The sequence below is a fragment of the Protopterus annectens genome, chromosome 1.part0 (assembly GCF_019279795.1).
Source record: "Protopterus annectens isolate FY-2018-M chromosome 1.part0, PAN1.0, whole genome shotgun sequence".
In the NCBI taxonomy this organism is placed as follows: Eukaryota; Metazoa; Chordata; order Ceratodontiformes; family Protopteridae; genus Protopterus; species Protopterus annectens.
Genome location: NC_056725.1, coordinates 905,045,227 through 905,061,092, shown reverse-complemented (window position 1 = coordinate 905,061,092; position 15,866 = coordinate 905,045,227). Strand labels below are relative to the sequence as shown.

Sequence of the window (15,866 nt, the reverse complement as noted above, 5' to 3'; positions counted from 1 at the left end):
GTCACTGTCAGCATTTCATTCCCTGTTATTCAAATGGCTTCCTATGGAGAACATATACCTCAGGGATCTGGGACTGAATCCGGCAGCTCTTGTTAATGGTACTTCATTCTAGATACCATGCAAGAGTCCTGCAGTGGACACTCAGAGCGCAGCAGTACTTGGAAAATGAGCCCTTAGTTGTTACTATACAGTTGTCAGATTTTTACAAGAAACATGTGGCATGGTGGTTCGTTATAATTCATCGTCTCTTGTGAAGATCATTCACTCATAAGTCATTATTAATCACCTTGACTAAGGTTGCTAAAAGTGTTTTTTGCAGTCTTTAATGAAGCTTACCATAGGTGGAAGAGAGAAAACTTCAAGGGATAAACAACACAAGGGATATGGTCCAGTACAGAGTCTCTGACATATCATTGTCCTGGAAATGAGGACTGTACTTCTTCAGGTACTTTGTCCCCAAGGTCACATATCCATTCAGTTGGACATTATGGCATTAGCTTGATACAGCAACAAAGTGGAACTCCCTTGTATGCTAAAATGCTTTTGCATACTTTGTATGCAAAGAGGCCGTGAGAATGTGAGAGCTAACTTTCAAGAACACTTTGATTGCTGTTGCCATCTTATATTTCAGGGGAATTCACTTGTTTCCAGGGACTGCTGCACTACGAATGGCCCCACTACAGAGCTGTCAGGTAGTATTTTGAGCTATGGACTCAGCTGTTGTGCATCATACCTCACATGTGGTGCTTGTGTTTTTTCAAGGTGAAAGAAAACTTTGAAGAAGTGTGGATGCCCAGTATGAAGTTTTTGCATTTCCCAACAATAGTTTCTCTAATTGTTTTGCATTCCCAACCATTTCAAAGTCTCATAAATATTTATTACTGATTCTGCTTCCAGATGACAGCTTTCCCCCAATTTTCTCCAATAATAAATTCCACTTATAATGTGAGACTTTCCAAGGCAAACGTCATTCTGACAGCCCTCTTTGGGACCAGAAAGATTTGGTTCCCTGTGCAGTGACACTTTCTCCAAGTTGTTCATCTTCTCCTTTCTCCACACTAGAGGCTTCTAACTCCTCATACATCTGCAAGGGTCATATCTTCATACCCTCCAAATTAAGGTGCCACTATACCATTTTTGTAATAGGCTTGTTAGGGCTTTTCTCAGACAAGAGTTATTTTCATTCTGTTGTCCTTGCAGGGGTCATGTTGCATGAATTAAAAAGACAAATGGAAGAATCTTTCCATTTGACCTTGGGCTCAAAATTTGGATCCCTTTTCTTCCTCCAAGAATAGAGGTTTTAGACCACCTTTCAAGAATCATTGATGCAGGTCTTAAGTGCCTCTTCATCAATGTTCATTCAGTAGCTTTGCAGTTTACATTCAGGACGATAAGTCTCTTATTCTCTCAAAATCTACAAAGCTATTAAAAGGAACATTCTTTTTAATCCTCTGATTAGGCATAATTCCACCTTGAGGCATTTATTTCACACTAAAGAACTCACCTTACATTTATTTGGCCTTACTGTACCTGCAGTCCTAAAGTTGTTATGGTAGATGACTCATTTTATTAACAGTGACAAATGGCAAGAAATTCCTCCAGCTGCAGGGTTTTTTCTGTGAACCCCTATCTTTACTTTTCATAAAGAAAGAGTTTTCTTATGTATCAAGACTTCTTTCATGCCTAAAGCAGTTACTGAAGCTAATCTAAATCAGTAGTTTCATTTACTTGGTATCTCATATTATTCTAGTCAGGGAGAGTTTCTGATGTTCTTCGTGTTTCACTGTTGCAGTCATCACACTTGGGTTATCTGCCTGCAGGTAGCCCTCAGTCGGCCAGAATACCAGAGTCTTAGGATTTCTGCATCGGATGCCGTTGCTTCTTCCATGACGTCCGGTCATCAGGGGTATAAAACAGGTAGCCAGTGCCATTACATCAGTCTTTCTTGCTGAGGAGGAGCCCGAAGCAGAAGCAGTTCTCAAGTGCTGGTCAGCTGCTACCTGAAATTTTCATTTTTCGAGTCTGTAATCCTGAAGTCTTCTAAAGCTAAGTACTCCATCGGGGATCCTTTTTTCTTGCTCTAACTGATGTCAGAAAAAGTTAACAATTGTCTTGCCTGTGGAAAGCAAATACCTCACAGATATTGTCACTCTTACTGCATCACCTATTTAGGCCCAGACCACAACAATCCTCGCTATCAGTTTTGTGCCTTGTTTAACACCAGAACCATTCATTGTCAGGCTATCTTTGTCACTAAATTCTTTTGCTCTCATTCTCCGTATTCCAAAATGGCTTCGATAAGCCATCCATCTACCGATCTTCTGAAAAAAACATAAAGATAAAGACAGAGACAGACTGCATAGGTCCAAAACTGCTGACGACGCTTCCATTAAGCTAGTCACCAGTCCACCGGTGAGGTCCCTTTGCAGCCCCAGATGCCTGCTTCTACAGATTCGCAGGCCTCTGCTAAGACCCTTTCAGAGTCTGGTATGCCGCAAGATGCTTTTTTGACTATGGAACATGTGAATGTCTCTACCTTGGATGGGTCCGGAGCCGCTGTGCAGGCACCGGCTTCTGAGTGTGTATTCCGACCTACCAATGTTCAAATTAAACTGACAACTTCATTTTTAGCTAAAACTACTGAGTTTCTGAGGCCCAGAGTATGCACTACACCTAGAAAACCAACGACCAAAATGCATGCTCAAACTCCCATGCCACAAAAGTAAATGCTTAGAATGGCTGAAGACCTTATTACACTAATTAGGGGAAGACAGCCTTTCCCTGCTAAGAGACAAAGAATTGAGTTTCATTCTGATTCTACAGACCAGGAGTCCGATAACTCTGACCCTTCTGATTATCAGGACATACCCTTATCAACCTATGAGGATTCAGATGCAGAGGTATCCATTCCCTCTGCCTCCCCTCTAGAGGATTTTTTCTTTTGGTGAAACCTTGCATGCTTTAAGAGAGCATTTCTGCTGGGAATGCTAAGACTATCCTCAGTCCAAAAGAGACTCAGAGAATTTTTAGAGTTGCCTCAGCACAGGCCTCTAGCTATACCCCCTGTCCTGGATGTTGTAGATGATGTTTTTATGGAATCCAGTCTTACTCCAGATACTTTACCCCCAGCCCTTAGGAAACCTGACAGATACTACAGAGTACTTGATTCCCAGAAATTTCTCTTCAAGAATACTACTGCAGATCCAGAGACCATTTCCCAAGGACCTAAAGGTATTAAGGCTACTACAGCAAAAAATCCTACCCCTTCAGACAGGCTTGTTGGCTGTTGGTGAAGCACCCTCCAAGAGGAAAAAACGCTGAGAGAAGAAGGGAGCCACTTTTGAGATTTTAAGTATTTTTTCTCTGTTTATTTGCTAAGTTTTTCTGCATAGCTGCCTAGCTTGAGCATTTTCTGGCTTGTTAAACTTGATTTCTGTATTAGTAGCTGTATTTAGAGCACAACCAAAAGCTGTTTGCTGAATTTCCTGTTTGCACTTAATTTTAAATCGTTTTTATTAAAACTTGCATATTTTCTGTCCTTGACCTAGCTCTTGTGTGGGGTCATTTACTGCACTGTTAGAACTTGATATTACTTGTGAACCTCTGCTATCTCTGTAAAAACAAAACAAAAAAAATCTTGCTTTTTTTCCCACTTTTCTGAGAGTTAAAAAGTTCAGTTACAGGCTTGCTGTTCCTGAACTATTTGAAAGTTTCTGTGAGGCCATTTTGCTTGGGCTGGAGGAGGGTCTCTGTTGATCAGTGGCAGTGACTAACATTGAGCAGCTTCCCTGCCCCCGTAGAGGTGGTTACTGACTTGAAACTGTAGTTTTATTGGCCACTAGGGTCATTTCCATAACTCCTTCATCTTCCTCTTAAAACCTAGTTGCCTCAGGTTTGGGCGTCTTTCAGGCTTGTTGGCTGTTGGTGAAGCACCTCCAAGAGGAAAAACGCTGAGAGAAGAAGGGAGCCACTTTTGAGATTTTAAGTATTTTTTCTCTGTTTATTTGCTAAGTTTTTCTGCATAGCTGCCTAGCTTGAGCATTTTCTGGCTTGTTAAACTTGATTTCTGTATTAGTAGCTGTATTTAGAGCACAACCAAAAGCTGTTTGCTGAATTTCCTGTTTGCACTTAATTTTAAATCGTTTTTTTCTTAAAACTTGCATATTTTCTGTCCTTGACCTAGCACTCTTGTGTGGGGTCATTTACTGCACTGTTATAACTTGATATTACTTGTGAACCTCTGCTATCTCTGTAAAAAACAAAAACAAAAACAAAAATCTTGCTTTTTTCCCACTTTTCTGAGAGTTAAAAAAAGTTCAGTTACAGGCTTGCTGTTCCTGAACTGTTTGAAAGTTTCTGTGAGGCCATTTTGCTTGGGCTGGAGGAGGGTCTCTGTTGATCAGTGGCAGTGACTAACATTGAGCAGCTTCCTGCCCCCTCGTGAGGTGGTTACTGACTTGAAACTGTAGTTTTATTTTCCTTTGGGTCTATTCCTGCTTCTTTCCAGCCCCTGCTATCAAGCACGCTTTTAACGTGTTTTAGCTGCCGATTAGCGTGGAGTTGCCACTAGAGCAGCATCGGGCAGCCAGTTAAACAAGGTTAAACTCTTTCTGGCTCCAGAAAGTCTGTTCTTCAATTTTTCCCTTAGAACTGCTCTGTTAGGAACCTAAACAGTTTACACCTACACTAAAAGTGCAGCACTTGTTCCAAATAGCTTTTTCTTCTCAAAAGCTCAGCACTTGTCTTATAAGCATATCCCTTGTCTTATAAGCATTCTCTTTGCAGGTCAAGCACTCCTATATTATACAAATCTCTCACTAGCAAAACCCCCCAGGAGTGCCCACTTCCCTGCTAAGCCCACTACTTTTCTGTCTCATACCAACTCGTAATTCTTTCTAGCATGTCGAAGGGTCAGATGCTGGCGTCCTCTCCTGCCCAGTTGGTGAATCTGGGAATTCTGAGACAATGTTACAATTGCCTCATGTACACGGACAACCCTCTCCTCCTCCCATGTAACACTAACACTTGTGAGAGATGCAGCTATTTAGCCAGACTGGAGGCTGAGCTCCCTCAACTCAGGACTGGCAAGACCAGGCAGGACAAGAAGGCAACTACACACACCACAATACCAGTCTCACATAACTCAACCACACCACTGAATCAAACACATAAACACACTAAGACATACTCGGAGGCTCTGAGTAAAAATTTACCTAAACAGCAGAGGCCTCCAAAGCAGACACCCAAGCAACTGCAAACTCAGTACACCACACAAACAACACATAAACAACAAAATCAGTGTGCAAAGCAGTCACTGCCCTTAAGGCCAAATACAACACCAAACATACTTGTCATAGGTGACTCCATAGTCAGACACACTGACGTCCGCCACCAGACTGAGTAAGGAGAAGGTCACAGTAAGCTACCTGTCGGGCGCCAGAATCCACCACACATAACACAAGCACTCAGGTCTCTCAACAGCAGGTACAGAGCTCATTGTCATGGTGTGTGCTCTTGATACTAGGCATAGGGTTAGTACCCGGCGTATACCTGAGACGTACCATACCTAGAAGATCACATAAATGATAAGAAGTTTTATTGGCTTAACTGTCAAGAACACTTGATTGCTGTTGCCATCTTATATTTCAGGGGAATTCACTTGTTTCCAGGGACTGTTGCACTACGAATGGCCCCACTACAGAGCTGTCAGGTAGTATTTTGAGCTATGGACTCAGCTGTTGTGCATCATCCCTCACAGGTGGTGCTTGTGTTTTTTCAAGGTGAAAGAAAACTTTGAAGAAGTGTGGATGCCCAGTATGAAGTTTTTGTGTTTCCCAACAATAGTTTCTCTAATTGTTTTGCATTCCCAACCATTTCAAAGTCTCATAAATATTTATTACTGATTCTGCTTCCAGATGACAGCTTTTCCCCAATTTTCTCCAATAATAAATTCCACTTATAATGTGAGACTTTCCAAGGCAAACGTTATTCTGACAGCCCTCTTTGGGACCAGAAAGATTTGGTTCCCTGTGCAGTGACACTTTCTCCAAGTTGTTCATCTTCTCCTTTCCACTAGAGGCTTCTAACTCCTCATACATCTGCAAGGGTCATATCTTCATACCCTCCAAATTAAGGTGCCACTATACCATTTTTGTAATAGGCTTGTTAGGGCTTTTCTCAGACAAGTTATTTTCATTCTGTTGTCCTTGCAGGGGTCATGTTGCATGAATTAAAAAGACAAATGGAAGAATCTTTCCATTTGACCTTGGGCTCAAAATTTGGATCCCTTTTCTTCCTCCAAGAATAGACGTTTTAGACCACCTTTCAAGAATCATTGATGCAGGTCTTAAGTGCCTCTTCATCAATGTTCATTCAGTAGCTTTGCAGTTTACATTCAGGACGATAAGTCTCTTATTCTCTCAAAATCTACAAAGCTATTAAAAGGAACATTCTTTTTAATTCTCTGATTAGGCATAATTCCACCTTGAGGCATTTATTTCACACTAAAGAACTCACCTTACATTTATTTGGCCTTACTGTACCTGCAGTCCTAAAGTTGTTATGGTAGATGACTCATTTTATTAACAGTGACAAATGACAAGAAATTCCTCCAGCTACAGGGTTTTTTCTGTGAACCCCTATCTTTACTTTTCATAAAGAAAGAGTTTTCTTATGTATCAAACCTTCTTTCATGCCTAAAGCAGTTACTGAAACTAATCTAAATCAGTAGTTTCATTTACTTAGTATCTCATATTATTCTAGTCAGGGAGAGTTTCTGATGTTGTTCGTGTTTCACTGTTGCAGTCATCACACTTGGGTTATCTGCCTGCAGGTAGCCCTCAGTCAGCCCGAATACCAGAGTCTTAGGATTTTTGCATTGGATGCTGTTGCTTCTTCCATGACGTCCGGTCATCAGGGGTATAAAACAAGTAGCCAGTGCCATTACATCAGTCTTTCTTGCTGAGGAGGAGCCCGAAGCAGAAGCAGTTCTCAAGTGCTGGTCAGCTGCTACCTGAAATTTTCATTTTTCTAGTCTGTAATCCTGAAGTCTTCTAAAGCTAAGTACTCCATCAGGGATCCTTTTTTCTTGCTCTAACTGATGTCAGAAAAAGTTAACAATTGTCTTGCCTGTGGAAAGCAAATACCTCACAGAGATTGTCACTCTTACTGCATCACCTATTTAGGCCCAGACCACAACAATCCTCGCTATCAGTTTTGTGCCTTGTTTAACACCAGAACCATTCATTGTCAGGCTATCTTTGTCGCTAAATTCTTTTGCTCTCATTCTCCGTATTCCAAAATGGCTTCGATAAGCCATCCATCTACCGATCTTCTGAAAAAAACATAAAGATAAAGACAGAGACAGACTGCATAGGTCCAGAACTGCTGACGAAGCTTCCATTAAGCTAGTCACCAGTCCACCGGTACTCAGTGAGGCCCCTTTGCAGCCGCAGATGCCTGCTTCTACAGATTCGCAGGCCTCTGCTGAGACCCTTTCGGAGTCTGGTATGCCGCAAGATGCTTTTTCGACTATGGAACATGTGAATGTCTCTACATTGGATGGGTCCGGAGCCGCTGTGCATGCACCGGCTTCTGAGTGTGTATTCCGACCTACCAATGTTCAAATTAAACTGACAACTTCATTTTTAGCTAAAACTACTGAGTTTTTGAGGCCCAGAGTATGCACTACACCTAGAAAACCAACGACCAAAATGCATGCTCAAACTGCCATGCCACAAAAGTAAATGCTTAGAATGGCTGAAGACCTTATTACACTAATTAGGGGAAGACAGCCTTTCCCCGCTAAGAGACAAAGAATTGAGTTTCATTCTGATTCTACAGACCAGGAGTCCGATAACTCTGACCCTTCTGATTATCAGGACATGCCCTTATCAACCTATGAGGATTCAGATGCAGAGGAATCCATTCCCTCTGCCTCCCCTCCAGAGGATTTTTTCTTTTGGTGAAACCTTGCATGCTTTAAGAGAGCATTTCTGCTGGGAATGCCAAGACTATCCTCAGTCCAAAAGAGACTCAGAGAATTTTTAGAGTTGCCTCAGCACAGGCCTCTAGCTATACCCCCTGTCCTGGATGTTGTAGATGATGTTTTTATGGAATCCAGTCTTACTCCAGATACTTTACCCCCAGCCCATAGGAAACCTGACAGATACTACAGAGTACCTGATTCCCAGAAATTTCTCTTCAAGAATCCTACTGCAGATCCAGAGACCATTTCCCAAGGACCTAAAGGTATTAAGGCTACTACAGCCAAAAATCCTAACCCTTCAGACAGGGATTCCAGAGCATTAGACAGATGGGGTAAGGAGGTATATACCTCTGCAACTCTTGCCATCAGGGCATTGAATTACTAGTTTCACATGTTGAAGTACCAGCAGCATATTATGGAATGAATTAAACAAAAAATGGTGTCACTTCCAGATTGTGTAGAAAATAAAGATTTACAACAACTAATGCATTCTGCAAGCCAAGTTAGTAAGCATATTTTGCCGTGTGGCTTTGATGCCCTAGAAGCATCTTGTAGGGCTGCAGTCACTGGGTCTGTACTGAGAAGGCATGCTTGGCTGAAGGAACAAACCTTGCCAGATCATGTCAAATCCAAATTACTAGATAGTCCTTTAAATAAGGACTGTTTATTTGGCACCAAAGCAGAGGAGGTTCTTAAAAAGATGGAAGAAAAAGCTAAATTTATGCAAACTGTTAAAGAATTCTTACAAGTGCAACCACCTAGATTCAGTAGGCATTGGCCTTCAAAAAACTGGTCCTTTCCAGCCCCTTCCAGGCCTTCTCAGACCAAACCCAGGGGAAACAGGCAACCCAGACTACAGTCTCAGGGTATGCAGAGATCTAAACAATGGAGTGCTCCCACCTCAAAAACAGGGAGTGGTAAGCTGCCCCTTGTGGAAAAAGTTCACAATGACTATTCAGTTATCCTTCCCAGCCCTGCCAATTACTTGTGCCCCTAGGAGGAAAACTTGCCCTTCATGCAAAAAAAATGGATGTTCATTTCAAAGGACAAATGGCTTCTAAACATTCTGTCCCAGGGGTACAAACCCCAAGCGGGTTTCCTGACCTCCGTTCTAACCAGTAGGCAGAGGCTCAAAAGCAAGTACTTTCCCTGCTCAATATCAGAGCTATTCAACCTGTTCCAGTAGAACAAAGGGGGCAGAGTTTATACTCCAGACTTTTCCTGATGCCCAGAAAAGAGGGCTCTTGGAGCCCAGTCCTGGATCTATCAACTCTCAACACCTTTCTGGTGGTCGCAAAATTCAAGATGCTTACCCTGCAACAGCTTCTCCCTATGCTAGCCAAGGATACTTGGTTAGTCACTCTAGACTTAAAAGAAGCTTATCTCCACATCCTCATAAGGGAGTCATGCAGGAAATATATACACTTCAGGGCAGGCTCTATGCACTATCACTATCTCTGCACTTCTCTTTGGCTTATCTACTGTGCCCAGAGTATTCACAAAGTGCCTGGCTCCAGCCATTGCATACTGCAGGCAGAGAAATATCCAAATTTTCCCATACTTGGACGACTGCCTGATTCAGGTGGACAGTCAGGAATGTCTAATTCAGCACCTGGCATTTGTAAAAAGCCTTCTCTTTTCATTGGGGTACACCATCAATGAAAAGAAATCACAACTGGTGCCCAGTCAAAAGATTGTATTCCTGGGAGCAAGCTTGGACACAATTTCCCAGATGGCATGTCTCACTTCAGAAAAACAGGTCTGACAAACTATGTCAAACAAATGGCCACCAGAACAGCTATCTGCAAGGAAAATACTGCAAGCCCTAGAGTTCATGGCCTCATGTATTCTGTTAATTCCATATGCAAGACTGCATATGATGAAACTTCAATGGTACTTAAAAAGTTTTTGGTGCCAGCATTCTTAGGACCTAGAAACAGTCATTCCAATCATACCTTGTCTGAGGGCAGAGTTCCTTTGGTGGGCAGAAGCATGCAACCACAACAAGGAACTGCTTTTCACTCAACCCCTCACCGCCCAAACCCTGACAACAGACATATCAGACTATGCATGGAGGGCTCACATGGCAGGCAGCTGCATTCAGGGCCACTGGATCCCAGCCCAGATTATCCTGCACATCAATCAAAAAGAGATGCTAGCTGTACAGAATGCTCTGACAGCCTTCAAATACCTAATCCTTCCAGGACAACTGCTTATAAAAACAGACAACACCACAGTGATGTGGTACATAAACGAGCAGGGGGGAACCCATTCATGCCCTCTCTGCAGGCTAGCCATGGCCCTGTGAAACACAGCCTTGAGCAACCAAGTGCATCTACAAGCTCAATTCCTGCCAGGCAAACAAAATTCACTTGCAGACGACTTAAGCAGAAATCTCCTAGACCCACACAAGTGGAAATTGGAGCCCAACACCTTCAACCTTCTGATCTAGAGGTGGGGGACACTGGAGGTGGACCTGTTTGCCTTTCCCGTGAACCACCAGTTGAGCAAATTCTGCACCAGGAACCCTCACAGCAGGGCCTGGAAGGTGGATGCCCTATCCTTTCAGTGGGAAAACCTCTCAGTTTATGCCTTCCCCCCTCTGCCCCTCCTCTCAAAAGTACTACTCAAGATAAAACAGGACAAGCCAAGGGCAATTCTTATTGCCCCAGCCTGGCCACGCCAGCACTGGTACCCACTCTTATGCAATCTGACAACAGTGCCACCCTGGCACCTTCACCAGACTCCAACCCTGCTGTCCCAGCAAGAGGGACAGATTTTGCATCCACAGTTGCAATCCCTAAACCTTGCTGCCTGGCTTATCCCTTGAATACACCACCAGCAACCCTCAGCAAACAGGTGCTGGACATCATTCTTGAAGCCAGAAGGTCCAGTACTGGGAAATCTTTTGCTGAAAAGTGGAAAAGATATTGTTCTTGGAATCAGTCTCTAGGGAAGGACACAGCAGTGTCCTCCTTACCTCTAATCCTGGATTACCTAGCAGAGCTACTACACAGAGGCCTATCCTTCTCCTCCATTAAGAATTATGCCTCTGCCATCTCAGCTCATTATAATACTGAGCCACCTCTATTTTCTCACCCTCTCATCAAACAGTTCATGCGAGGGGCTAACAACTTAAGGCCCCCTAGGAGAGCACCCACCCCTGCCTGGGACCTTAACTTTGTACTGGAAAAGCTCATGCTTCCCCCTTTTGAACCTGCAGCTTCAGCAGAGTTAAAATTCATGTCTTGGAAAACAGCCCTGCTTTAAGCTACAACTTCAGCAAGAAGAGTGTCAGAATTACAGGCATTAATGGCTGTGGAGCCCTTCATTATTTTTCATGCTGACAGGTTTCCCTCAGGACTAACTCATCTTTTATGCCTAAGATGGTGTCCAGTGTGGCTCTAAACTAATACATCCACTTGCCAACCTTCTTCCCTAACCCTCAGAATAAAGGGGAAAGGATCCTGCACTCCTTGCACGTGCACAGACAGCTCAGGTTCTACCTTGACAGGACTAAACCTTTCAGAAAATCTGACCATCTGCTAGTCAGCTTTGCTACAGGGGCAGAGGGTAAGGCCATTTCATAGCAAACTGTTTCCAAATGGATACACTGCATCCATTTCTGCTACAAGCACCATGGAAAACCTACCCCACAGGGGATCAGACCACATTCCACTAGGGCTGCATCAACCTCTACAGCATTTATCAGGGGAGTCCCTACCAGGGACATCCTGGAAGCTGCAACCTGGAGCTCTGTACACACCTTAACCAAGCATTGCCACTTACCTTTCTTTTCTAAATCCAGAGCTGGATTTGCCACAGCTTACAAGGCCTGCTAGCCAGCCCTAATGCTTCTTGACTGCCTCCACCCATCCTCAGCTTTGGGAATCAACCCAAATGTATTGATTGCAACAGTGAAACACGAAGAATATAGTACAGTTGTGTACATTTACCAAAAATGTAGATGTTCGAGTGCATTCACTGTTGCAGTCCTGGTTACCTTTCCTCCAGCCCCCTGACTCCTCTATACTTCTACCTATCCTTTTTGTTTGGCCATATCTTATAACATTGGTATTTACTTTTTACTGGGTGTGTTCCACATCATGTAATTGTTTCCTATTTTGGGGGCTTCTGACATCTGGGGCAAGAAAACTGATGTAATGGCGTTGGCTACATGTTTTATACCAGTGACGACCTGACGTCATGCAAGAAGCGACAGCATTCGATGCTAAAATCCCAAGACTCTGGTATTCAGGCTGACTGAGGGCTACCTGCAGGTAGATAACGCAAATGTGATGACTGAAGCAGTGAATACACTTGAACATCTACATTTATGGTAAGTGTACACAACTGTACTTTTTTCCTCTGGCTGTTTTGGCTTAATTTTAGGGTCTTTGGGTTGTAATGCTTTGTCAGTGAACCATACCTAAACAATCATAGAACTGAAGAAATCTCTCTGTAACTGTTTTATTTCTGAGTGTGATAGGAACTTTGTACATAGCCTCCCATTATTACACAAAGGCACTCACACACTTACACCCACCCACCCACACACACACACACACACACACACACACACACACACACACACACACACACACACACACACACACACACACACACACACACACACACACACACACACACACACACACACACACACACACACACACACACACACACACACACACACACACACACACACGCTCACACACGCACACACACTTATAGGTTCATAGGTTCATAGGCAGGTCCTAGGCTATTGGCTCTAGGGTCTATATAAGCCTAGCCAAACGGTACCCTGGCTTTTGCCACCCAAGAAAATTATTTTTCTGTACCCCTGTCAAGCAGAGCCACAGAAGTGATCCCTGGGGTGAATTTCCTATCTCCCATCCAATCATCAAGATTTTTCTTGAAGAGTGCTAATGAGGAGCTTTGTTTGATATAGATACTTAGTTTGTTCCAGAGTATGGGAAGTCTCTGGGACAGGAATCTATTCCTCCAGCATGTTCTGTTTATTGTGGTGACAAGGTTTAGGTCCCTAGAGCGTGTAGCTCGGAGGGATTGGGATTTCTTTAAGTGGAGCATGTCCAACAGCTCTGGGTTTGACATAGCTTTGTATGTTAGGCAGAGATCGCCCCTGAGTAGGCGATATGCGATGGAGTAAAGCTGGATTTTTTTGAGATGGTATGCATAGGGCATCTGTTTGAGGCCAGTAATCCTCTTTGTGAGGTATTTCTGCCGCCTTTCTAGTTGTTGTAGATGTCTTGTTAGGTACATACCAAAAGGGGCATTGCACTCTATAATGGGTCTAATGAGTGATGAGTAGAGGGGAACAATGACCTTTTTTTTCCTGGATGAGAAACCTTTTGTGATGAGGTGTGCCATGTAGAAGGATTTTCTGACAACTGTGGTGATGTGATTATCAAAGGAGAGACTACTGTGCACCTGTGTCCCAAGGTCTCTTATCACACTTTCGGTGTTAAGTAGACTATTGCCTATGTGGTAGTTTATGGGTACAGAGTTTTTACCAAAAGGGATGACAATGCACTTTTTGGCAGTGAGCTTGAGGCCATGGCTTTGACACCAGGCATCTGTCTCAGTGAGGCCCTTTTGTAGGATGTCCAGAATGTTAGGAGTTTTGATTTTGGCTCCTAGTTTGCAATTATCTGCGAACCTTGTTAGCCAAAGATCTTCTGTGTTAGCCTGTACTTCAGAGAAGTAGATACCAAACAGGAGAGGACCCAGGACTGAACCCTGTGGTACTCCACTTGTCACTGGTCTGAAGTTGGATTTATTGCAAATATATCTAGGGGGTGTGAAGGCAGCAGAGGTTTTAGTACATTTTCTGCATGTCTTGAAGATGTCTCATGGAAGCTTGAGGCACATTGATTGTAATGAATGCTCACAGACATATGTTCTGCTATAGACATACTTGCTAGAAATGCATAATTGTGTATGTGCAATAATTGTATTCTTTAGAATTTGCCTGAGACGAGTCCTTTATGGTATCAATTTTCTTAAAGGGTCTCTGTTGAAACACTTATTTTTTTTTCTTTAATTGAAATTTACTTTCAAGGATTCTTCCTCATGAGGTTACCAAATGTTTTTTGCCTAATAATACTGGTGGATTATTTTACTGGTAAAGACATAGCTGTGGTATACTAAGTATTACTAAAGAGAGTAATATATGCTTTTGCTGTCTTTACCATTCTAGAATATATTGAGAACCCCCTCCCCATTACCATATAATTCCACGTAAACTATATCAGGCTCACTCCGAATTTCATGAAGTGCTGCATTTATTACCCATGGTTCTTTGCATTTTGGATGTTATGCAGTAATGCTCATATTTAGAAACTATCTGTGTGCTCAGTGCCCTTTGTATTAAACCATTTTCTCAAAGTCAGTGTTTTGATATTCTTCTTCTTCCATTTCTTAGAAACACGAAGAAGAAATCACTACTGATATACCTTCTAGTCTCCACAAAACTACAGATAGATGGTACAAAATTGTGTAACCTTTCCCCAAGATATCATTATTACAAAATGCCCTCTGGCATCCGAGTTATTGATAGAATGTATTCCATTGTCAGTAGAGATTAATACCCTTCCCCTGCACCAATGGTCATGTATCTAATAACTCTTAAAACTGGCATATATAATATTGACCCCCAAATGCAGTTATTAGAGTTATTACTGTTTAATTTCATTTTGTTAAATGGGTTAGTCTGATTGTGCCAAAGCTTGATTTACAGAAGAGACATGAAGAGAAAAACTTGAGAATGCATTCCCTAATAGCTATTTATTAGTGACTGTTTCTAATAGTTTCATTTATTGTCACTGACACTTCTGTTACATTTCTTTTTTTAGGAATTAAAGGAGCAGATGTACAGGAACTGGAATTAATGGCTTCCAAACCTTCCAACAAACATGTTTATAATGTGGCAAACTTTGACAGGATTAAGGATGTTCAAAGGGAAATCATCAATCAAGTATGTGCTGGCGTAGATGACCAGCTCAGCGAAATTGTGAGCGGTGAGGAAGGTAAGTATTAGATGCCGGTAGCATGCTGCTCTATTGTATTTATCAATTGTTTTTCTCATTTACGCAGTTGTTGAACTTGAAATTAATTTAGCCGGTTTGTTACATACATACACCCATACATGCATACATACAAGTATTTCAAGCAAGGGCATTAATACTCTTCTAGTTTGCCAGTATACCAAAACACTTGTTCCCATAATAAGTGTCCAGGCTGTTCTTAAAAATATCTAAACTAATACTTGCTTTAGTGTAATTTGATAGTCTGTTCCATGCATCAGTTGCTCTCTCAGAGAACCAATTAATACACTTCTCCTTCCTATAGAATCCTCTACATAGGTGGCATGGTCATTTTCTACTACTTTTTGATAACCCCAAACATTCCCAGAGGTAGCTGCCTCTAAATGCCCTGTATACCTGAATAAAATCTCCTCTTAGATATCTATAGCAAACACTGTGCAAGTTTAGATATTTTAGTGTTTTATAATAACTTACATTTTTACATTCATGGATGCCATTTGTATATTTCCATTGTACTCTTTCCAGTTTACTTCTGCTTGTTTTCTTATAAGGTTTCCATATTGCTATTCTTAAGTTTGGGTCTAATGTAACTAACAAACAATGACTTCATCATTTCTGATTTCCTAGATTTTACATATCTTTTTATACAAACTATAGTTCTATAACTATCATTACTCAGTTGGTTGATGTGATTAGAAAAACTCATAGCTGCATCTAGCCATATACCTAGGTCCTTAAATGAGCCTACAGTTTCAATCACTGTGTGTTGTATTAAATATTCACCTTTCAGTTTATGTCTCCCAAATCTCATA

The 15,866-nt window shown here is 42.1% G+C and overlaps 1 protein-coding gene across 3 annotated transcripts in view; it reads left to right on the top strand.

The window, feature by feature from the left end:
- COL12A1 (collagen type XII alpha 1 chain) overlaps window positions 1-15,866 on the top strand; it is a 589,904-nt gene that overhangs the window by 46,076 nt on the left and 527,962 nt on the right. For 2 of the 3 annotated variants that reach the window (XM_044063907.1, XM_044063915.1), the window contains exon 8: window positions 14,863-15,036. The exons of the other annotated variant lie outside the window; for it this stretch is intronic. In XM_044063907.1, the coding sequence (XP_043919842.1) occupies window positions 14,863-15,036 (174 nt within the window). The remainder of the gene's footprint in view (window positions 1-14,862; window positions 15,037-15,866) is intronic. 3 annotated transcript variants of the gene reach the window in all.